The sequence below is a fragment of the Drosophila pseudoobscura genome, chromosome 4, assembly GCF_009870125.1.
Source record: "Drosophila pseudoobscura strain MV-25-SWS-2005 chromosome 4, UCI_Dpse_MV25, whole genome shotgun sequence".
Classification (NCBI taxonomy): Eukaryota; Metazoa; Arthropoda; class Insecta; order Diptera; family Drosophilidae; genus Drosophila; species Drosophila pseudoobscura.
The window spans coordinates 1,662,666-1,688,120 of NC_046681.1; the positions used below are offsets into that span (position 1 = coordinate 1,662,666).

The following is a 25,455-nucleotide window of genomic DNA, read 5'->3' on the forward strand; positions in this document are numbered from 1 at the left end:
CGGTGTATGAACTGACACATCTAAATACTGTATGGTGAGTGGTGAAATGCTCAGTTTTCTATGAATTGTATTGTATATTCTTATACTATGTGTGTTTTCTGTTATTCTGTTTTTATTTTTTTAGTTTTCTCGTATTTTTTTTAATTGTGCATGCCACAGATTTTGTTCTTGAGGGGCGTGGCATAATTTTGAAAAGGTAAAAATCGATGGATAAAATGTTAAGGTGCTTTTTAAGAATTCCACAGTTTAATAAAAACAGGTGTAAGATACTTAAGTTAACTGAAATATCAGTTTTGAAAAATTAAAGAAAAAAACCTCGAAAAACAAAAACAAAATCATTAAAGTTTTTAAAGCGCCAAATCTATCCGAAAAAGTCGATTTGGTTTAAAGCGAAAATGTGGTGTTTCATAGTGTAATCAGCTGAGTTCTTTATAATTGAGATTGGGAGGTGCAGAGCGGGTTCCGAATAATCATAATAATAAAATTAAAGAATACCAGCAATCGTTCGTCAGTTTCGATTTGACAAGAAGTAAAGTAGGACATGTTATTCAGAGCCAGATAGAGATAGATAGACCCATGTGTGTCTGTTCGTCTGTCCGTCCGTCTTATTTGACGCCTAGTTCTCAGAGACTATAAGACTTCTGTAATATTACACTGAATAAAGTTTGCTTTAAAATTTTGCCACGCCATCTTCAGACCTCATCCACAATTTTGAAGATACCGGAAAACCAACGCAGAATCATAGAGAATGATCATATCTTTCAGATTGCAGATGTGGATCAGATCGACGTCGCTTACTCATTTTCTGTCTCTCCCTCACACTTTTTGTCGGTCGAATAATAGGGGAGGCATACTGACTGAGTATCGGATATAAATGTAGAGTCCAGGCCGTTGCGGCGACTCACAACGTTGCTCCTCGTTTTCACTTATTGTTGTTTATTTCAATGCGTAGAAACGTAAGCAACTAGAAACTTAACCTTTCGATTTCTATCAAATTAATATGGAAGAGTTTATCAGGCACTGAACGCATTATTTCCAACTCCACAGTATTTAGCATCCACATAAGATTTTATGTCGTATGATCATATGATCTGGGTGCTTTGGAAAGCTTTTATGCCTGTGGTGTTTTGAAAAGCGATGTCCTTTTTCAAATTTCTACAATGGTTTTATTATCATCGCACTATAACAAAACTTAACATTACTGAATCCTCGTGTGCCCTAAATAAGTGCATATGCTGTGTTAATGTGTATATGTGTGAAGGAACCTGGGTTTCATACGGTACATAAACCGTCTACAGTACGCAAAGGAGGGCCTAAAGATGTGATGGAAATTGAGTGACAGGCAGTTGTGGTACTGTTTCTTATACTGAATTTTATTGAATAAATGCATATCCTTATATAGCTAGCAAAGGTACTCTTATTGTATGGGAACGAACGCACAGGTTCCTTGTTAGTGTGTATTTTTAGATAAGGTGCACTTACCCTGTGCGGGGGGTGACATTCCAGTGCATTAACTTGGGTACTTGGCAGCACTAAAGTAAATAGTTTATTGCTGGATCCGTTTTGGGGGGGTTCGAGTTTACAAGTGCTACTGTCTATTCTTAGTTGCTAATGTAATTTTCGTGTCGTTATATTCATTCACATGAAGTGACATGGACAATTCTATTTATGAGTATTTGCGTATGAGAGAGCACTATATATTCTGTAATAGTAAGTAAGTATATGTCTGTGACTGAACATTCTCCCGGCCTTTGAACTGGTGTTCAACAATCCCCAAGGCTGATGGCAAATCGGCCTGTACGGGGAATAGGGAGTGATGCCATGGCTGGATCGTGATTTGATGGTCTTGGTTTCCATTTCTTTCCACTTCTTTTGGAAAATGTAGGCAGTAATCAATAGAATTGATATTGCTAGTATTGCATAGGCAGTGATTTGATGGTGCTGATGATAGTTGCTGACGTAGATCATCAAGTTCTTGAAGATAGTCTGATGTCTGATTCTTCAGTTGCCACATTGGTGGCGAGGGTGATGTTTTCGATGGGCGTATGTTACCAAACCGAGTGCAAGTCGGTTTTACTTCGTTGATTGTGGTGCTGAAGGTGGTGCTACAGGGAGAGTAGGCCAGTTCATTCCAGTGTTATGGTTGACAACTTCGTTGCATACTGCTTGAAGGTTAGTTTTAGAATGCGTTGCGAAGATCAATTTATTTGGATGCTGAGTTTTCCATGCCAGCCTTTGTGTGTGTTACCTGACATATTGTTGCTGTTTTATTGTTAAGCAGTGGAGACTCGCAGCGATTGTCAACATTGAAGATCGTCTGGTGGTCAAAACAGATGATCTCCTCGTTGTGTATTTTAGGACAACGTCGGAATTCCTCTTGGGTAGTGCCCATGAACTGGTCTCGGTGGATGTTCACAGTTACTATGGTAGTTCTGAGGTCAAACAGACTCCAACTTGTTGAATCCCAGAAAAGAATTGGTATGATGCTGATGACTTCGAGCTGAACTGTTGAAACCAGAGGTATCGTAACCTTGAAGATGACGTGTGTTGCAGTCGGGATGCCTTCGACTCGCATGATTCTGTATAATTAAATCACCTCTTTCGTTGCTACCGGCAGCATTTGAACCTGTGGCAAATGATCCCATATATAGTCTAGAGACAACAAAGAGACTAACTTTGTTGGTGGGGAGACACCAGACACCAGCTCAGACACACCAGCGTGGGGCTTATTTTCCGATGATGAATACCGATTAGGACATCAGATATGTCGGACTGCATTCGTTATACAATTGTCGTGAGCAGGGTTAATTTTGCTAATACTCCTAAATACGCTTGAGACTGATGATCACTGTGATATGACCCTCTTTCTCCGTTGATAGTAGTCAATTGCCGTTCCCAAACTTTTGGTTTTCCCTTTTTAATTACTTGAGTCATCTCCTCAGCGTATTTTGAGTCGAGAACACCAAAATGCCTGCTACATTTCCTATGATGTCCATCCGTGATCTGCGTTTTTGTGAATTTTTCATTAAAACGTTTCCTGTTTTTAGATCGTTATACACATATTCGAAGTGTTGAACCATGGAGTTGCATGCCGGAACATTTTTTAGTTCAGGGCACATGTGTCGTAACTCTGACATTCCAACAGACATTGGTTGCATATCCTCCCAATATGGGTCCAAGTCGTAGTATACGATCACGGTCAACACAGTAGTTGCTATTCTTGATGTTCCATGCTTCTCATAGAATATTCGAACTAAATAAGATATTGCTACCATCCAGATTCGAATTGCCAAAGTGGTGCTCTAACAATGAGCAACTTCTTCAAGGAATCCCCAAAGAAGACATTGTAAGCGATGTCAAGCTAGGAGAGACACTAGTGAGGCTCTAGGTGCACCACAGCGTGAATACTCATTTAGATGCCGAAGAAGGACAAATTGTGTGGACGAGCACATAAGAGCCAGATGCCAACCGCATCAACGCACTTTGGGTCGAATTATATTCATGCAGACAAAGCAACTCGTTTTATAAGCTGCAACACATTGTAGCATGTATGTTACGCTTCTGCTACAACTACATGCCAATGCTACAAATCATGCCCGCAATATAATCCTGCGAACCATCCAACATCCATCGAATTTACAGCAGAGTTAAATCAGTTACAACGCTATAAGACTGTGGATAGAAAGAGCTCGATCATATCCTTATTTCCTTTTCTGGGAGACGATGAGCTCATCCCAGTTGGTGGTAGACTTGAAGAAGCTCTACTTCCATACAACGCAAAATACCCAGTTTTGCTACCATACAATGACCAATCGTCAAAATCATTTGCGTGAACTCTATGAGGAGAACATGCATTATGCTGCTCAAGCATTAAAGGCGATTGCAAGACAACAATATTGAATCATCAATGACAAAACAATGGCTAGAAGCATCATTCACTTGTTAGATGCACCAAGGCTAGCCCAAAGCTGATGTACCAGATCATGGGCAATCTTCCAGCACAAAGAGTCACACAAGCAATGCAGGCGTCGACTACTGTGGACCAATTTCGATCCACCATAAGATCCGAGTCAAAAGACCAGATTAGGATTAGCAAGGATAAGCAAGAATATTGTTACCTAACATAAAGATTATTAGTTCTGTTGCTCATGCTTCCATTAGCAATGTCACAGTCAATAAATGTGACATACGCAAACAAGTCTGGAATATTCTATGAGAAGCATGGAACATCAAGAATAGCAACTACTGTGTTGACCATGATCGTATACTACGACTTGGACCCATATTGGGAGGATATGCAACCAATGTCTGTTGGAATGTCAGAGTTACGACACATGTGCCCTGAACTAAAAAATGTTCCGGCATGCAACTCCATGGTTCAACACTTCGAATATGTGTATAACGATCTAAAAACAGGAAACGTTTTAATGAAAAATTCACAAAAACGCAGATCACGGATGGACATCATAGGAAATGTAGCAGGCATTTTGGTGTTCTCGACTCAAAATACGCTGAGGAGATGACTCAAGTAATTAAAAAGGGAAAACCAAAAGTTTGGGAACGGCAATTGACTACTATCAACGGAGAAAGAGGGTCATATCACAGTGATCATCAGTCTCAAGCGTATTTAGGAGTATTAGCAAAATTAACCCTGCTCACGACAATTGTATAACGAATGCAGTCCGACATATCTGATGTCCTAATCGGTATTCATCATCGGAAAATAAGCCCCACGCTGGTGTGTCTGAGCTGGTGTCTGGTGTCTCCCCACCAACAAAGTTAGTCTCTTTGTTGTCTCTAGACTATATATGGGATCATTTGCCACAGGTTCAAATGCTGCCGGTAGCAACGAAAGAGGTGATTTAATTATACAGAATCATGCGAGTCGAAGGCATCCCGACTGCAACACACGTCATCTTCAAGGTTACGATACCTCTGGTTTCAACAGTTCAGCTCGAAGTCATCAGCATCATACCAATTCTTTTCTGGGATTCAACAAGTTGGAGTCTGTTTGACCTCAGAACTACCATAGTAACTGTGAACATCCACCGAGACCAGTTCATGGGCACTACCCAAGAGGAATTCCGACGTTGTCCTAAAATACACAACGAGGAGATCATCTGTTTTGACCACCAGACGATCTTCAATGTTGACAATCGCTGCGAGTCTCCACTGCTTAACAATAAAACAGCAACAATATGTCAGGTAACACACACAAAGGCTGGCATGGAAAACTCAGCATCCAAATAAATTGATCTTCGCAACGCATTCTAAAACTAACCTTCAAGCAGTATGCAACGAAGTTGTCAACCATAACACTGGAATGAACTGGCCTACTCTCCCTGTAGCACCACCTTCAGCACCACAATCAACGAAGTAAAACCGACTTGCACTCGGTTTGGTAACATACGCCCATCGAAAACATCACCCTCGCCACCAATGTGGCAACTGAAGAATCAGACATCAGACTATCTTCAAGAACTTGATGATCTACGTCAGCAACTATCATCAGCACCATCAAATCACTGCCTATGCAATACTAGCAATATCAATTCTATTGATTACTGCCTACATTTTCCAAAAGAAGTGGAAAGAAATGGAAACCAAGACCATCAAATCTCGATCCAGCCATGGCATCACTCCCTATTCCCCGTACAGGCCGATTTGCCATCAGCCTTGGGGATTGTTGAACACCAGTTCAAAGGCCGGGAGAATGTTCAGTCACAGACATATACTTACTTACTATTACAGAATATATAGTGCTCTCTCATACGCAAATACTCATAAATAGAATTGTCCATGTCACTTCATGTGAATGAATATAACGACACGAAAATTACATTAGCAACTAAGAATAGACAGTAGCACTTGTAAACTCGAACCCCCCCAAAACGGATCCAGCAATAAACTATTTACTTTAGTGCTGCCAAGTACCCAAGTTAATGCACTGGAATGTCACCCCCCGCACAGGGTAAGTGCACCTTATCTAAAAATACACACTAACAAGGAACCTGTGCGTTCGTTCCCATACAATAAGAGTACCTTTGCTAGCTATATAAGGATATGCATTTATTCAATAAAATTCAGTATAAGAAACAGTACCACAACTGCCTGTCACTCAATTTCCATCACATCTTTAGGCCCTCCTTTGCGTACTGTAGACGGTTTATGTACCGTATGAAACCCAGGTTCCTTCACACATATACACATTAACACAGCATATGCACTTATTTAGGGCACACGAGGATTCAGTAATGTTAAGTTTTGTTATAGTGCGATGATAATAAAACCATTGTAGAAATTTGAAAAAGGACATCGCTTTTCAAAACACCACAGGCATAAAAGCTTTCCAAAGCACCCAGATCATATGATCATACGACATAAAATCTTATGTGGATGCTAAATACTGTGGAGTTGGAAATAATGCGTTCAGTGCCTGATAAACTCTTCCATATTAATTTGATAGAAATCGAAAGGTTAAGTTTCTAGTTGCTTACGTTTCTACGCATTGAAATAAACAACAATAAGTGAAAACGAGGAGCAACGTTGTGAGTCGCCGCAACGGCCTGGACTCTACATTTATATCCGATACTCAGTCAGTATGCCTCCCCTATTATTCGACCGACAAAAAGTGTGAGGGAGAGACAGAAAATGAGTAAGCGACGTCGATCTGATCCACATCTGCAATCTGAAAGATATGATCATTCTCTATGATTCTGCGTTGGTTTTCCGGTATCTTCAAAATTGTGGATGAGGTCTGAAGATGGCGTGGCAAAATTTTAAAGCAAACTTTATTCAGTGTAATATTACAGAAGTCTTATAGTCTCTGAGGACTAGGCGTCAAATAAGACGGACGGACAGACGAACAGACACACATGGGTCTATCTATCTCTATCTGGCTCTGAATAACATGTCCTACTTTACTTCTTGTCAAATCGAAACTGACGAACGATTGCTGGTATTCTTTAATTTTATTATTATGATTATTCGGAACCCGCTCCGCACCTCCCAATCTCAATTATAAAGAACTCAGCTGATTACACTATGAAACACCACATTTTCGCTTTAAACCAAATCGACTTTTTCGGATAGATTTGGCGCTTTAAAAACTTTAATGATTTTGTTTTTGTTTTTCGAGGTTTTTTTCTTTAATTTTTCAAAACTGATATTTCAGTTAACTTAAGTATCTTACACCTGTTTTTATTAAACTGTGGAATTCTTAAAAAGCACCTTAACATTTTATCCATCGATTTTTACCTTTTCAAAATTATGCCACGCCCCTCAAGAACAAAATCTGTGGCATGCACAATTAAAAAAATACGAGAAAACTAAAAAAATAAAAACAGAATAACAGAAAACACACATAGTATAAGAATATACAATACAATTCATAGAAAACTGAGCATTTCACCACTCACCATACAGTATTTAGATGTGTCAGTTCATACACCGAACATGTCGCAAACGAACTTTCTGCGTTGTCTTACAGTGTTTGCGGCTCTGGGGTTTGTCTCCCGCCGCGTCATCATGAGCCAGCCAGCCCAGCAACACTTAGTAAAATCCCGTTCTCAAATCCGCAAGATTTCTTACTTTTCAAAACGAAAACATTTTCCTTGACGAAACGAATAAATCTTGCGGAATGTGAAAACGGGATCCCCAATTTACACTTAAAGTAAATCGGAAAATTTTTGTGAATGTGAAAACCGAGCCTGGTTAAATATGTTCTCACAAAAATATGTGTGTTCGGAGCAGAACCCAGCCGATTAGCTGCTTGCCAAATAGCACCTAATTCTTGGCCCTCAGCCGCTTATTTTGTTTGTTACTTATGTCTATGTCACTCATTTGTTTGTTAAAGCTTTGCGCTTGCTTGCCCTGCTAAACGCTCTCTGCCAGCTCGCTCTTCGCTATCTCCGCTTTGCGTCTGCCTACCGACGTCGGCCGAGCGAAGCTGCGCTTAGCGATCGGAGCGGCAATGTAAAGGGCAGGCAAGCCACACTTGCAATTTGGATGTCACGCATTAAAGAACATATCGCAATTTTATTTCTGCGCCGAGTTTTATTTAATTCGAATAATTAGTCGGCCGATTGGGGATAAAAAACATTATCTCCACAATGTGCTTGTATGCTTTTTTCGTTTTCAAAGGTTGGAATATTTTTTTGTTTTAAGTGGAAAATTTGTTTTTTTAACAAGACTACTGCTACCTTTTGTGGCAACTTAATCTAGTTTTACATTTAAGGGGAAAAACAATTGATCACAAGAGATACATACATAAACTTAATGTTACATATATGGAGTAGGTACATACATTATTTACAATATTTACAAAAAGTTAATGAGATGTTATAGGAGGGAGATCCAGTGGGTGACACCTTTTGAGTCTTCTTTTCCTCGGCGGGTTAATTAAACGTCTGGCTAGCGCATTAGGGTGACCACCAAGTCGTTGCAAGTACCTTGCTGCATGTAATTGTATAACATCGCCCACTTTGGAAACCTTTAGGTCCCTCTCGATGTCGCTGTTTCGCATTTACCATGGAGCATTGCATATTCGTCGTAGAATTTTTGACTGAGCAACTCTAATTTTAAGTTGGTTTTTGCCGCGATGCCGTAAACTTGAAGTGCGTATTTCCATATGGGGCTGAGGATGGACTTGTATATCGTGACTTGTATATCGTGACAGCGACAGCTTATTTCTTGGTGCAAGTAGCCACGCCATCTTTCCCGCTTTCGCCATCACCGACTGTCGAACCATGGTAGTATGGGTTTTGAAATTTAGTGACCTGTCGAGTACAACACCTAGGTATTTGTACGAGCTCTTGTGCGTAAGTGTGGAGCCCAGCATATTAATGCCTCCGCAAGAAAGTGTTCTCGTAGCAAAAGTAACATTAGCACATTTGCTGCTGTTGATGCCTATGTTCCATTTCTGAGCCCAGACCTCAAAGCTGCTCACATATTGTTGCAGAGCTTCCGTAGCTAGATTTATGCTTGGACTTCTGGTCAGCACTGCAGTGTCATCCGCGTAGGTTGCTATCAACACATCGTCCTCGTCCAACCCAGTTATTACCATTGGGGAAGGCATATCGGCTGTATATAGGGTATATAACGTTGGTCCAAGAACGCTGCCTTGTGGGACGCCTGCACAGATTGGGCTCTTCGATGATTTTGCCCCATTTACAACAACACTAAAACTTCTGTCCATTAGAAAGCTACTCACCAGCTGGAATAGCTGCGGCGGCAATATGTTTCTCAGCTTAAAGAGGAGGCCATCATGCCACACCCTGTCAAACGCTTGTTGAATGTCCATAAACACAGCTACCGAATACATTTTTTGCTCCATTGCATCAAGCGCGAAGTGGACCACACGATGAAGTTGTTCTGGCGTGCCGTGACCTTTTCTAACTCCAAACTGCCACTTTGGAATTCTTTGCTTTACAGGTTCAAGCTGCATGATGCGGCTCAGTATCATTCTTTCCGTCATCTTCCCTAGCGCTGAGAGCAGGCTAATTGGTCTGTAGCCATCGACTTCTGTGTGTTGTTTTTCTGGCTTAGGTACCATGGAGATTAGCACCGTCTTCCAGCAGGTAGGAAAGTGTCCTATCCTAAGAATGCTGTTGAGGAGCAGCACTATAAATAGCAGGGCTTTTTTAGGCAGGAGTTTTAAAGTCCTGTTGTCCAGCAGGTCCTCACCAGGGGATTTTTTGGCCTTCAGCTTCTTAATTTGCTGCACCACCTCTTGGACTGGGCTTGCTGGCAAGGACATTTGAAATGGCATTTCCATTGTAGCTCGACGGCCCTTCGTGTAACAGCAGACGTAAGATTAAATGGCTTAAATCTTTGCTCTAAACTGTCTGCGAAGATATCAGCCTTTTGCTGAATGGAGTAGCACCAACCGCCTGCTGGATTTTTAATTGGCGATTTAGGCATGACTACTCTTTTAAATCGGCTTGTAAGCTTCCAGAGTATATAGTTGAAAGATGCATCGGGGCCAGCTTTTTCTAAAATGTTATCAATGCTCGTCTGCTTGACTTTTGCAAGAACCTTTTGCAATCGGTTTGATAGTCTCAAGTAGATGTGATGAACTCGAGTATCACCCGTTCTCGCATACTCTCTTCTTACTCTTCTTTTCAGGCGCAGGAGTGCAACGGCACTCGGGGGAAGAGTATCTTGTCGTCTTTGGCTTGGTGAACATTGGTTTACAGGCGCAGCAGAAAATGCAGCCAATATTACGTTTCTCATAAATATCGAGATTGCATCTTCTATATCATCGGGACTTTTTTTTCCGTGTTGAGGTTGATTCAACTATCTAGTTCGGCTTGAAATACTTCAACGCAATAGCCTCGAGGGAGAATTTGTTGCTTCATAGTTTTGATTTGAGGAGAATGATGCACTGATGCTACAATTGGCAGGTGATCCGAGGAGAGTTCATATTTAATTTCGACTGACAGCTTATTTTACGCAATCCCGTTGACAATGAAAAAGTCGAGAGCAGAAGGTGTAAGGCGAGTGTTGTATGAGAAGAAAATTGTCTCGCCAGTGCCAAGGATTTCGCATGTGCTACTGACGATGGCCTCTTGCAATCGCTTCCCTCGACAGCATGATCTGACGTTACCCCACCATGGGTGCTTTCAGTTAAAGTCACCGCCTGCTATGAATCTGTTCCCCAGGCTAAGAAAAAGTTGTTCAAAATCAGTTGTACTCCAAGGTTGGTTGGGTGGCAGGTATATTGAGGAGATCTTGATGCATCCAACATTAATCGGCACACTCACGCTGGCAACTTGTATGTTTATCCTGGACGTAGGTTCGTTCTAAGCATGGGCAATGGACGATCGTATGAACAGAGCAGAGCCACTTTTCGATTTTCCACTGGGATGATCAGCGTAATATTGGTCGTATCCTGGTACGAATGCTCTCAGACCAGGGCGCATATGTGTCTCTGTTATCAACATTACATCGATTTTATTAGCATTAAGGAAAAGTCAAAGTTGTTCAATGTTCTTGACTAGACCTCGTGCATTCCATAATCCGATTTTTAATTGAAGCTTGTTCATTTTGAAATAAGCTTCTGTACCAGGTCGCGGAAGGCTTTGTTTGCCTCCTGTATCCTGTATTAGTTTGAACATTTGATCCATTCTACTATTAAGGTCGTTTATAGCTTTTTCTAATATTTTGAATTTGATACTAAAATGTTGATATTCACCACCATTAAACAACCGGGAGCTGTCAGGTAATGTGTTTACGTTAATATTTTTCTCTGCACGCGGTCTTGTTATGTCTGCATAGGAGAACCCACTCCTCACATTGGCATTTGAGATGACTTGCGATCTGACTGGGTGATTTTTATTTTTGCTACTGGCAGGCACTCCATCTTCTGGTGGTCTGGCTGTCGGCTTAAGCTTCTTGCTCAGTTCAATTCTGACTGAACAACTTTTATAGCTAGATAGGTGATCTTCGCCGCAGTTTGCACAAATGGATTTGTTACTAGGACTTAGTTCGCATGATTTTGATCCAGTATAGTGGTCGCCAGAGCATTTTCCACAGACTGTCTTTTTAAGGCAGTAGTTTCGCGTATGTCCAAAATCTTGGCATCTAAAGCACTGCACCAATTCTTTACTGTGCTTTGCTTTAATTACTGTTACTCTGTGCCTTCCAATTTGAGTAATCTTAGGTGCCTCTGCAATATTTGATGTTTTCTTTAGGTTCACGTAGAACATACTCTGTCTTGTTTTTAAGTTATTTATTTCATGATCATCCTCTTCATTTATTTCAATATTACGCCAGTTTGGCTTCCTGGGGCAGTAGATGTTCATGACTGTGAAGCCCTTGTCGGTGAACGTGTGCTCAATTAAGTGTTTTGGTACATTTGCATAGATATCTCGAATAATCGATCTGTACGGCGTATCCTCTCCCAACTGATGGTGCCAGAATTCACAGTTTTGCTTCGTCAGCATATCAATAACTGTTCGAAAAGCTTGGGAATTTTTTGCATATATACGCGAAACTCCAAATCTGGATGTGCGAATGTTATACTCATCAGCTGGAATTACAGAATTGAGGGCGTCTTCGAGTTTGTCCATTTTATTCACTTGCGGCACGCAAATAGCTGGAGGCTTAGGCACTATGCTTGGCTGCTGCTTATTGCTAGCTTCGTTTGCTACTAGCCCATGTTGCTCTTCTTCGTCCAGTTCCATGACAGATTCAGCTTCTTTAGATAGCGCAGCATAGCGATTATTTAGAAGTGCTACTGAAGGGGTAGTAACAGGTGTAAAATTTTGGCGGCCCTTGAATGGGTGATTTTTTGGAATATCTGGGTGTGTACTTTTTTGAATTGTTTTTGAGACTTTATCAGCTCTTTTTTGCTTTTTACTAATAGAGACCATCGGCATCTGAAAGGTACAATCTTTTCCTTGGGATACTTTTTTGGCTAAGCCTGAAGTAGACGCCTCAGCCCTCGAGGTGCTCGGTACAGAACATATGCTGCCAGTTACGGTATTTGCCATTGAGTAATTCGCTTGACAGTTCCATGTTGAAAAAGATAGTGTGCTCGTGGTAAGAGTGCTTGTAATCGTTGCGATCAAGCTACTATTGTAGTTAGGCGTTCCAATTGCCTTATATAGGTCTTTAGCCAAGCTGGCACGCAATTCTGCAGGTGCACCAGCTATTTTCCTCATCTTATCAGTCGCTGAAAGCTTATCACTAAGCTGGGAATGATCAGGTGAGTCTACGTCCATTTTTTGGCACTTCACGAAATTTGCTTGTTACAAATTTGTGATTGCCTATCATCAAGAATTCTTGCTGCTAAGAAAAGTTGAGCTTTTGTTGCCCTTCGTTTGCGGCTGCGCGCAGGTCGAGGGCAAAAGCTTGCCCGCTGTACGACAGCTTACTTCGCTTACTGTTCTTTGTTGATCTCGTGTTACCGACACCGCTAGGCAGTGTCTAAAAATAGATTCTCGTGCGAGATAAGCACACAGAATGCACTTTGTGATTATTTGGAAACTTCAATGCGCGACACCTACGTCTTCGACGAATGTATGGAAAGAACTGAATATTTTTTGGTTTCTGTTTTCTATTGTAGTTCGATCGTATTTTAATATTCTGTAATTATAGGTTTAAGAAATGCAGGCGTTTGTGGACTATTTTATTTTCGATTTCTGGGGTCACATGCCCTTTACCTTAGCAGTTTTAGGGTAGACACCTAATATGAGAAGAACTAGTTTAATATTCAAAATGAAAAATAAAATATATACATAACGAAACATAAAATATATTAAAAGATTTAAAAGTGCTGTTAAACTTATGCATGACTATAACCAAATACTAACCAGAAAAGAAGAGGAATTTCAGAAGTTGCTAAACGTCGCAAAAGAAAATGGCTTAATATAATAGAAAAATTGGACAGATAACTATTTATTGCTGGCTTAAATGTAAACCAAACAAGCTGGAATTTTAGGTGAATTATACTTTAATATTTTAAATCACAAAAAATTCAATCCGAGTATAGCGATATAGTATATACTAATATATATATATAAGTGGGCTAAAACTTTATATTTATTGTTTTGTACCAAAAGGTACATTTTTAGACCCTGATTCCTTTGATTCCGACACATTTTTTTCGCCCATACAAATAAGTGGAAACCTAGTGTGCACCCATACATTTTGAGGGAAAATTTGTTGAGGGAAATTTTATTTGTTTGTTTTATTTTTTTTTTGTTACAAAGTAATAATTAAGTCTATGTTTTATTAAATTACCCAAATTTATGGTTATCATTGAAGAAAAACGTAAAAATTGAAAAATTGAACTTATTAACAAGTAATTTGTATTATATAACATATAATGATTACGGTCCCTGGTTTTGACACTGTATCGATGCTCAGTTATAGCTCAGCTTGATAAGATTATAGGGTATTCAATGATCGATGCAGGCCATAAGTACAAACTGCACCTACTGGTATTTTAAAGCTGCCAAAAAGAAAGACACTATAGGTTGCGGTGGTGATTTTAGGCGTGGGAGCCAATGTACGTCTAACCTCCAGTGACCATGAAATTTAATTTCACTAAATCCAAATAAGTCAGCCAAAATTAGGTCTTTGAATAACCATTTATTAAGCAGATTAGATTGCTTAAAACTGCTAATCGGTGTACTCTCGAGTCAGCAAACTCGCAGTCTGTGGAGACCTTGAGAAACGGAGAAGCTAAACAGAAGGAGTACCATACCCCAGAAAAGTAACGGAGGTATCAGCGGAAGTAAAACTTCAACATTTGGTGGATCACATTAGATTGAGAGTCGCCGCAAAATCTCACATTGATCAGCAAATGAGGCTGTGATGGGTATTCTGGACATAGTGCATATAAGCAAACAATAGGGATAGACGATAAAACTGTAACACCATTGCCGCAGGATGTTATTTAAATATGCCAAGGAAGCATCGGCTTTAATAAAGTCCACTGTAAAGATATTAAGAATCAGATTGCAAATATAAGGCCGGGATTGCTGGTAATCAAGGAAGTACAACTATTAGTGCGAATTATGAAAATGTTTAAGCGAAATCCACGTTGACAAGCGCTTTTTGCAAAAAACACTAAAGGACAGAGGGCGCACACTGCATGATTAAAAGTGTGTGAGAGAGAAAGTGAGAGAAAGAATAAAATAAATTTCGGACAAACAAAATTTCTGCCGAAGACTCAAAAAAAAAAACCCTCAAAATCTAACTCAAAGCACAATAGGTCATCGACGCAACCAAATTTCTCAAACTCAAAGACGACTTGCTTCAAGAAACCGGACTTATAATCTTCACAATCGACACACCAACACTGCGCCAGCATATTCTGATAGGATACGAACGAGTTAAAGTTCGCCCCCAAACACCACGCCCCCTCAAATACAATAATTGCCAGAAATTTGGTCACCCAACTAAATACTGCACAACCACCAAAATCTGCAAAAACTGCTCTGAAGTGCACGCCGCTGGCGACGATTTATGCTCCAAGCCGAAATTCTGCAGCAACTGCAAACACAACACCAACAAAATAACCACAGCCTACTACACCCCAAATGCCCTGAATTCCTCAAGCAAAAAGAGAAAGCCATAATCAAATCTCCCGAGAATGTGGGCTTCATAACTGGAAAAATATATATTTTCAGCGCAACACACACCAATCCACAGCATACGCCGAGATAGCTGCATATCATCAACAACCAAAACCACAAACCGCAGTAGTATCGATCCCGAACCATCCTTTATTATCACACAACACTCAGAACACACAGAAAAAAAGGCTAACTACTAACTACGCAGACATCTCAGACTCAAACACCTAACCAAACCAACCCAGCAACCCACCCAAAAAGAAATGGCTATGAACACAGACTTCGAGGAAATTACGAAAACCATAAACTACAAAATTATCCCAGATACTGACCGAAAGCTCCGTAGCCAAACTAAAGATAAGGACAAACTTAACCTAGTTACCAAGCCACTCAAGGCTAAAGATAAGTCGGAAAAAACAAAAACTGCAAGCCTAGCTTTATTATCCAGCTACACTCTTACTAACCTAATACAGCGAAGAAGAACTCTTTATAATAGTAATAGTATAAATATTAATTTCAAGCCTCTTTAAGTCAATACAAACACTACTATGCAACTTAAAATAATCCAATGGAACATGCACTGCTACAAAAAAAAAACTACATAGAACTGCAAAGACTTATGAAATAATACAACCGCGTAATTGTACTCCTACAAGAAACCCACATATCCAACCCCAACTCTCTCCCTATCCCAACCAACTATTCACTATACTGCAGCAGTAACCACATTAATGCATTTGGAGGCACAGCCATCCTCATTCACAACTCCACACCAAAATTCCTCTCAACTCCGACTTTGACGCAGTAGGTGTCAACATCAAATCCAAAGTCAACATCATATCCTCCTACATCTCTCCAAACATACACTTCTACGCCCGCAACCTAATAGACTTTAATGGAACCCCTACTGGGGCTCACCTAAGGCCAATCTAAGAGGGAAAACCTTAGCATCTTTTCTAGACCATTCCAATTATATTCTCTTAAACGAAAAATCCGCCGCGCACTTCTCAACACATAAAACATTCACCTAAATTCACCCAGAGCTCCTCTGGGAAGTAATAGACGACCTCCACGGTAGCGACCACTTCCCCATACTAATCTCTCTTTACAACAACCCATCCCTCCCAAAATTTATCTCAAAATAGTTGTTGCAGCAGACTATCTTAATTACCCTACCTTAGCGTGTGCGATGTTGTGATCAGAGCTTTCGCTTTCACACGCCGCGCTCTTTTACTGCTCTCTGAGCATGCAAGATCGGCTCGGCGTTGGAGTCGGGGAGCTATTGTTATCTCTGGCTGCGACCAGTCGAATAAATGCTTTGAAGTCGAGCACTTATTTTATTTCTTCAGAAATTACCTGACAATTTAAAGTAAAAGTCGCAACTATAGCCCGCTGGACCGGAGTCATCATAAAGTTTAACTTGGAAAAGTTCTTCCGAATTTTCAACAGTCCTTCAAACTAAAAAGTGCCCAGTCGGCACATCTTTACCAAAAACACACCCATAAATTCAACTCCACTACCCAAACAAGCGACAACGTTAAAAGGGAAAACGCACTAATTAAAAAAATCATAATCCAAAGCACCCATCTTCCATCCCTCAAAACACCACTTTCTCCCTACCCCGTACCGTACCCTACTCTACCCTGGTAGAACAAAGAGCTAACAGTCCTTAAAAGAGAAAAAGTCACTAAATGGAATAAACTCAAACCCTATACCACCAACATAGAATACAAACGAGGGGGAACGTTGTGAGTTGCTGCGGACACCGCAACTCTACAGTTATACCCGATACTAAGTCAGTATGGCTCTCCTCCGGCGGATGCCGCTAATATTAAAAGACACGACAAAGAGTGCGTGCGAGAGAGACAGAAAATCAGTCTGAGCGTGACGTCGGGCGCTGCGTAGCCAGTGCAAATTGATTTCTTGCTTTTTACTATAAAAATGATCCGATCTGATCCGGATTCAGCAACCGGATAGATATGGTCTTTATCTATGATTCTGCGTTTTTAGTTTTCCCGTATCCTCAATATTGTGTATGCAACAGATTTTCGTCCTTTGTGTGGGCGGAAGGGGGTGGGGTGAAATTCTGAGATATACGTTTTATAGTGAGATCTAAGAAGTGCGGATACCAAATTTGGTTACTCTAGCCTTAATAGTCTCTGAGATTTGTGGATACCCCAGATTTTGGTGTGGCGAAATTTGGAGACGAAACGGTCAAGGTCCGATATCACAGCAGTGTGGATACCAAATTTGGTTGCTCTGGCTCTAATAGGTTCTGAGATCCTTGAACTCATATTTTACAATTGGCACAACCGACAATGAAATCTGTGTGTTAGAGAGAGTAAGGCATCATTAGAACAGGTTGCTGCCAAGTCCCTGAGCCCTCCGTTAGCGACTGGGCTAGTTTTATACCGGGCCCCCAGCCAGGCTGTCTCTCGGCACGGGTCGAGTAACACACTTAGTCCGGCCCGGTGTGAGGTGGGTGTGGGGGTTGGGATGTGGGTAGGTATCGTGTATGGATGGGAGTGTGTGAGCTACTTATTGAGGCGGCACCACAAGCGCTTCGTCAGTGCTGCTACCTAAATAGCACCCGCTGGCTGTCCGGGACTACTTATTTCGGTACTCTCCCGTGAGGGATGCGCGCTTATTCGCGGCTGACCTACCGAGGTAGGCCGTTCGACATCCGCAACCCGCGAACCGTCCGGTGGCCTCAGCTAGGCCCCCTTTGAGCTACCTCACGAGCTCAACAGACCAGATATATAGACACCCTAACTCAGATGCATCCACAACATGGTCTAACAGCACACGACTTTGCGGACTCTACCCTGTCAAAAACATTCACAGTATCTTTAACCCACACACCCAAACAAACACAACCAACCAAACCGAAATAGCCAACTCCTTCGCCCACACGTGGTCAGCCCCTATTAACTATACTCCAACTCCATCAGCACTATAAATTCGAAAAGGAAATTAACCTTATAGAATTCTCTCACTCTCTGTAGTCCCTGAAAGGAAACACCCCGGGTCACGACCGAATCTCCTACTGAATGTTAAAAAACGCACCCCCACCCTTTAAATCAGAATAATAAACCACTTTAACAGAATACTCGACTCATACATCCCTCAATCGCTCAAACTCAGCCTAGTCCTCTCGATTCTGAAACCACAAAAACCACTAACAGACATAAAATCCTACAGACCTATATCACTTAACTCATGCCTAGCCTAAATGCTCGATAAGATAGTGGCAAAAAGGTTATGGTGGTTTGTTTTGAACAATAAAATAATTCTTATAGCGTACAACCCACTCTCCGAAATCTTATCCTTTCACAAGCAGATCAAATTCAGTGCATACGCCGACGACTTCCTCCTTATCATCCAACACAGCAAAAGGAAAAGCCCCACAACCGACATCCAAACAATCCTCAACCAAATAAACAACTGGTGCACTCAGTCAGGAGCAGACCTCTCCAAAGACAAAAGTCAACTCCTACACATATGTCGCAAACATAACTGCAAACCAAAATTCCTTACTGGGAACACATCCATCAACCAAAACAGCTCACTTAGACTACTAGGCCTCACACTCAACTCCAGATACAACTGGAATTCGCACATCAATAAACTCAAAATAGACCTTGCCAAGTCACTGGGCATTATCAAACACCTCTCGTCCTTAAAATACAACTGTCACACCTCAACACTTGTACAAATTATGAAATCGCTAATCATATCCAGAGTAGACTTCTGCCTCCCCATATACGGTTACGCACCAAAAAGCCGGCTTAACCGCCTGAAAACTATGATTAATGCAGCAACAAGAGCCGCCCTGGGTGTATTCCGCACCACATTCACTAACAACCTTTTATCCGAAGCCAACATACACACCTTGGAAAACAAGCGAGATTTTCTAAAAGGCAAAATATTCAAAAACCTCATCCACTCTAAAGACACCCCCCTAAACTCACTCCCAAAAAACCTAAAAAAAACACAGACTGCTAAGCAATATTGACAGAGCCAAACAAATTTCCCAGAATAACCTCATACCGTTCTCCCTGATTAAAACCTCCAACACCAATAAATTCAACATGACAACCATCCTTAAATCAACCAACATCACCCTATCCAAACACGATAAAAACACCACCCCCCAAATCCGAGCTCCATCAACACACCTTCCTATACACAGACGGGTCCACAGCAGCAGGCATTACTAGCTAGGATCTGCAGTGAGACATCAACCATAAAATCCGGACTACTTCCACAGTACTCCTCAGTACTTTCCAGCGAAATTATAGCTATCCACGAAGCCATTTTATTAATCCGCAACAAACGCGGAAGATACGCTATCTGCACAGATTCACTCTCCTCTATTTCCGCAATTACCAATCCCAACAATTCCTCGTACTACCCCACCACAATCCGTAACCTCGTCACCAAACTATTCCCAAAAATAACAATTATCTGGATACCTAGTCACATTGGCATAAAAAGGAACGAAATTGCTGACACCGCAGCCAAAACTACCTTCAAACAACCCCTCATATATACCCCCAATCATAATTCTAACGACATCTCACTATTCCTTATGAAAATCCTCCTATCGAAACAAACATACCTCCTCACTAAGACATCCTCCTGGCACCAAAAAGTTATCAATCTATCTTCCACTCATCCTCTCTCCAAAAACCTAAACAACCTTAACAGAAGACACCAAGTCATCGTAAACAGAGTGAGACTAGGGCACACAAGATCCACCAATGCCCACTACATGGATAAAACATCCTCCAACGCAATATCGTATAAAACCAACCCTGTACATATGTATATAAGTTCATACATACTCAAGTGTATAATAATACCATAGCGAGCTTAAGACCTCAGTAGCTATAGCCCTATACCTTGTTAATACCTAGTTTTAACTATTTATTAGCTTTATATAATAATAATGAAAAAATATAATTAGTATATTTTATAATTTCTTTCTAGAGCTTATTACCTGCTTGCTCGTGCAGTGACTGTGAATTATCTTGCCCGAAAGCCCCACCAAGAACCGAATTTCCCGAGCAATTTAAAATAGCCGGATTTGATGCCTATGTCGTAATAATGTCATCAGTTTATTTTGTAGGAGTCTTTATTTTCCTCATGGGATCATTTGTATTTACTCAAGATTCGATAATAGGTAAGTATTTTTTATTTTTATTGGCTTGATCCATGGACTAAAACGAGGGGGAACGTTGAGTTGCTGCTGCGACCGCAACTCTACATTTATACCCGATACATAGTTAGTATGGCTACATTGAACTACAAAGAGTGCGGGTGAGACAGAAAACATGACTGAACATGTCGTCAATCGCTGCGTAGCCACTGCAAATTGATTTGTTACTTTTGGCTATAAGAATGATCCGATCTGATCCAGATTCGGCCATCTGGTAGATATAGTCATTCTTTATAATTGTGCGTTTTTAGTTTTCTCGTATCTGCAATGTTAAGGATGCTACAGATTTTCTTCTTTTGTGGAGCGGAAGGGGCTGGGCCGGAAATTTGAAATACACTTATAACAGTTAGATCTAACAGATGTATGGAGACAAAATTTGATTGCTCTAGCTCTAATAGTCTTTGCGATTTGTGGATGCCAAAGATTTTAGCCCTCTGCGGGGGCGGAAAGGAGTGGGGCGAAAATTTGAAAAACACTTCTTCAGGTTGAAATTCACAGGAGTGTGGATACCAAATTTAGTTGCTCATGCTCTTGTAGTCTCTGAGATCTAGGCGCTTTTTGCGATAGGCAAAGCCGACCACGAAACGTGTACAAGAGAAACGTAGAGTAGTTTACTAGTATAGGATTCAGAGAATTCCTTCGACCATATTTTGATAAAGCCAAGGACTACTTTGGCTTTATTTGAAATAGCGGATATATGAGAATTAAAACATGAGTTAGGTACGAAGATAATACCTAAGTCCCCGGAGTACCGGAGTTCCAAGGAAATTTTATTAATTGTGAAGTCAAAAAGGTAAGAATTGTTGCGATGGAAGGTCATGACACCAATTTTTGAGAGCGTCGAGATTCGATTGAAGAAATAACGGGGTCACAGGATCGCTGTATCAAAAACATAGCTTGACATCATCAGCATACATTAGGACTCGTGAATTAGGTAAAACTTAGGGAAGATCATTGATAAAGTGGTTTAATATTAAGGGACTGAGATGGCTAGAAAGAGAGATGGTTTAGAAAGAGAAGATTGGAAGCAGACACGCTGAGAACGGTTGCAAAGGTACGCATTACTCCAGAGACGAAGTTTAGTCGGAAATCCTAGTAGAGATAGTTTGTGGATGAGGAGATTTTGATTAACTGAGTCAAAAATTTTACTAAAATCAGTATAAACTGCGCCAGTTTGACATTGCTTTGCAAATCTGGCAGTTACATAGGAGGAAAATATAAATCCGTATTAGCGAAATAAATTTGTATAATCTACGGTGGGCACGAAATTTCAAGGAGGTTAGACGAAATTTACCGACGTTTTACAAATCCGTACTGTGATTCTGATAACAGAAAACTACAAAAGTGTTGAAGCTGAGAAGTAATAATTTTTCGAAGAGTTCAAAAATGGCAGATAAATTGGAGATAAAACGGTAGTTTGATTGTGCGTCTTTAGTTTTCTCGTATCTTTAATGTTGTGGATGCCACAGATTTCCGTACTTTGTAATGAAATTTGGAAATGCACATGTAGCAGTGAGATCAAACAGGAGTGTAGATACCAAATTTTGTTGCTCTAGCCTTAATAGGCTCTGAGATCTGTGGATGCCACACATTTTCGTCTTTTGCGGGGGCGGAAAGGAGTGGGGCAAAATTTTTAAATATACTTTTGCATGTTCGGTATCACAGGAGTGTGGATACCAAATTTAGTTGCTCATGCTCTTGTAGTCTCTGAGATCTACGCGCTTTTTTGCGATAGGCAAAGCCGACCGTGAAACGTTTACAAGAGAAATTTAGAGTAGTTTACTAGTACTTATAGGGTTCAGAGAATTCCTTCGACCATATTTTGATATAACCAAGGACTCCTTTGGCTTTGTGTGAAATAGCGGATATATCGGATTAAAACATAAGTTAGGTACGAAAATAATGCCTAAGTCATTAACTTTGTACAGGCGTTCCAAGGAAATCTTGTTAATTGTGAAATCAAAAAGGTAACGCTTGTTGCGAATGAAGCTCATGATGTTACATTTAGAAATGTTAAGAGGAAGAGCATTAATAATACACCAATTGTTGAGAGCGTCGAGATCCAATTAAAGAAATAACGGTGACACCGGGTCGCAGTAGGAAAAACAAGCTTGACATCATCAGCGTACATTAGGACTCGTGAATTAGTTAAAACTTGGGGAAGATCGTTGGTTAAGAGGTTATATAATAAGGTCGCGAGTTGGCTACCTTGCGCCACACCCGAAGAGACAAAAACTGGTTTAGAAAGAGAAGATTGGGAACACACACGCTGAGAACGATTGCAAAGGTACGCATTAGTCAAAAGAAGAAGCTTAGTTTACTCATTTTGAGTATTGGGTATAAAAAAAAAAGTAGGAACATGTTCGAATCCCAACTATGTGCACAGCTTTAAGGTTAGCTAATCATTTTGGTCTCCTAAGAATAAACAAAAAAATAAACTTTTCTGAGTTTGTTAGCTTATAAACGATGTAAATTAAAAAAAAGTGAATGTAAAAAATGTATCCGAAAGGCCGGGGTATGTAGAATGTCTGTTCGGTTAAGCGCCTGCCCATTGCAGCACAAAACCCTGCAGTACCAGCAGTGAGCGATGACGAATGTAATCTACAATGTCATCTAGGCGTTCAAGCCAGCCAAATTAAACCCTTTGATTGCTCTTTTGTTTCTTTCTTTTCCGCGCGTGTCGAACGTTTTTCGGTTCTGCCGACCGTGCGCAGAAGAAGATAACTTCGTTTTTTCTTTTCTTCTCTTTTGCTCCTGCGTCGTCAGAACTCTTTTTCTTTGTTCGCTTTGCATTTGCTATTTGCAATCGTCATATTGTGCGCACGTGTTGTGATTGTTACTATTATCAGGTTAGTTCAGTGTTTAAATAATTAATAATATGTGTTGTGCACGTGGTAAATAAAGAAAATCTCAATTGTATAAAAAATCAAATTTGTGAAAAACTGTGTTCAAATTATATTAATGTTTCGCTGCATTCACATTATACTTTATTCTTCTCTTATGCTCGGGAATAAACAAAGAATAAAGAAATAGAATGTAAATCCGTATTAGCAAAGACTATACAATACCAAGATGTTGCATGAGCGACCAAAAAGCTGTTCTATGGCGGGTCCTAACATTAGAACCCAAAAGGCACGAGGGAGCGCGCGGGGTTTCAATTCCCTTTTCGCCTGTACGTCGTCTCTACCGCGACCCCGCTGCCCATCGGTTTCGTCTGTTCCGCAATTCTGGAATCTCGAGCCTCAGCACCGTCGTAGCGGTGGTCGCGGATCGCCGATGTCTTTGGAGCGGCACAGTGGGAAAATTCGATTGGAAGATTCTCTATTAGAATTTATATAAAGCACTCATAAAATTTTTTTTACTATTTCGGCTGAGTCCCCACTGTGCCGCGCCAAAGACATCAGCGACCACGCTGCCCTACGGTTTCGGCACGCAGACGATTCATATTTTGTTTTTGTATTCTTTCTCTTGAGACACACCGACTCGACGCTGACCGAGGCATTGACGAAGCCGAGTAGCATTTCGGAGGCGAAGGTAGCGTAAAAGAGAATTGAAGTAATAGCCCCGCGCGCCCGTTCCATGAAGCGTCAAACGAAAATTGAAAAAGAATTTGTTCCTCATGCAACATCTTGGTATTGTATAGTCTTTGGTATTAGCGAAATAAGTTGTTATAATCTACGGTGGCACGAAATTTGTGAGCAGTCCAGCAGCAAAACACACAATAAAACAAAAGCAACAAAATTAACCCTTATTTGTGCGGCTTGGCTCGAGCAGGGACGTATTTTTGCGCGTGTTTTTGTTGTTGGAGTAAATGAACAGGCCACCGCTGACCTACAGTAAACATTGTTATTTTTAGCTTAGTAGTACCTTAAAAAAATATAAAAGAAAATAAATGGAAAAGGAAATGGAATAATTTTAATTTTTTGGATTAAAGCTAATTGGAAAAATAAACAAAGGAATATATTACTCTTTTATATCAAATGCATGATTTTTCAAAAAAGCATCGCTTATTAAGTGCATGATTTTTCGGGAAAAATCATCACTTATAAAATGCATGATTTTTCGGGAAAATTCATTACTAATAAAATGCATGATATTTCGGCAAAAATTTTATTTGGACGTTGACCAAATGACTGCATCTTTCAAGAGGCAATGCAATTACTGCACCGTCAAGTGGCCCGTGCGACACCAGCAGTAGGCTGTTACGCGAGCATGCAGGAAAGATAGCTGTTAGACTAATATTCGAGGAAGATTATCACGAAAGTTTCTAAGAGAACTAGACATGCATTCAAAATAAAAATGAAAATACAACTACAATTACTAATTACTAATTACTAGAAAGGTGTGTAAGGATTAGTAATTTAATAAGAGGAAGAGAATTAGTGTTGGTAGAGGGAATTATAATCCGAGCATAAGACCCTAAACGGTTCATGCAAGGAATAATTCGATCTACAAAGTGGAAGGAGTTGTTCCTAAAAAATAAAATTTCTAGTCAGTCTAATAGGAATCGTGAAGTTTATGCGGCTCAACAGATCAGGGCTGTCTATGTCACCCCTGATCAAGTTGTGCATAAATATCACACCAAACATTTTTCTACGGTTAAGTAAGGATGGGAGGTTTACTAAAAGTAGTCTACTAGAGTAAAATGGGAGTCTTACACCCGCATCCCAGTTAAGGCCCAGCAGAGCAAAGAGTAAAAAGTTTTTCTGTACTGATTCTATACGGTCCTGGTGTACTTTGTACTGAGGGCACCATACACAGGAGCCGTATTCTAAGATGGGACGAACAAGCAAGGTGTAGAGAGTCTTTGTTATGTAGGGGTCGTCAAATTCCTTTGACCACCTCTTTATAAACCCAAGCACGCCCATGGCCTTATTTACCATGGTAGAAATGTGTTCGGAAAACTTTAACTTGGGGTCTAACATAACACCCAGATCATCCACCAGTGTAATTCTCTCAAGTGAACCACCAATTAGGGTGTAGGGAGCCAACAAAGGGCTAGAACGATGAAATGTCATAACTTAGCATTTCGAGGCATTAAGGTGTAACAAGTTTGCACAACACCATGACTGAAAGCTATTGAGATCGGATTGCAAGCGAGAATGAAATGAAATGTCCTTGTACTGGACACAGAGTTTAACATCATCC

At 40.5% G+C, this 25,455-nt stretch overlaps 1 protein-coding gene across 7 annotated transcripts in view; it reads left to right on the forward strand.

Moving 5' to 3' along the window:
• Npc1a (Niemann-Pick type C-1a) overlaps nt 1-25,455 on the forward strand; it is a 205,208-nt gene that overhangs the window by 82,438 nt on the left and 97,315 nt on the right. For all 7 annotated transcript variants that reach the window (XM_033380368.1, XM_033380367.1, XM_033380370.1 and 4 more), the window contains exon 7: nt 20,079-20,271. In XM_033380368.1, the coding sequence (XP_033236259.1) occupies nt 20,079-20,271 (193 nt within the window). The remainder of the gene's footprint in view (nt 1-20,078; nt 20,272-25,455) is intronic.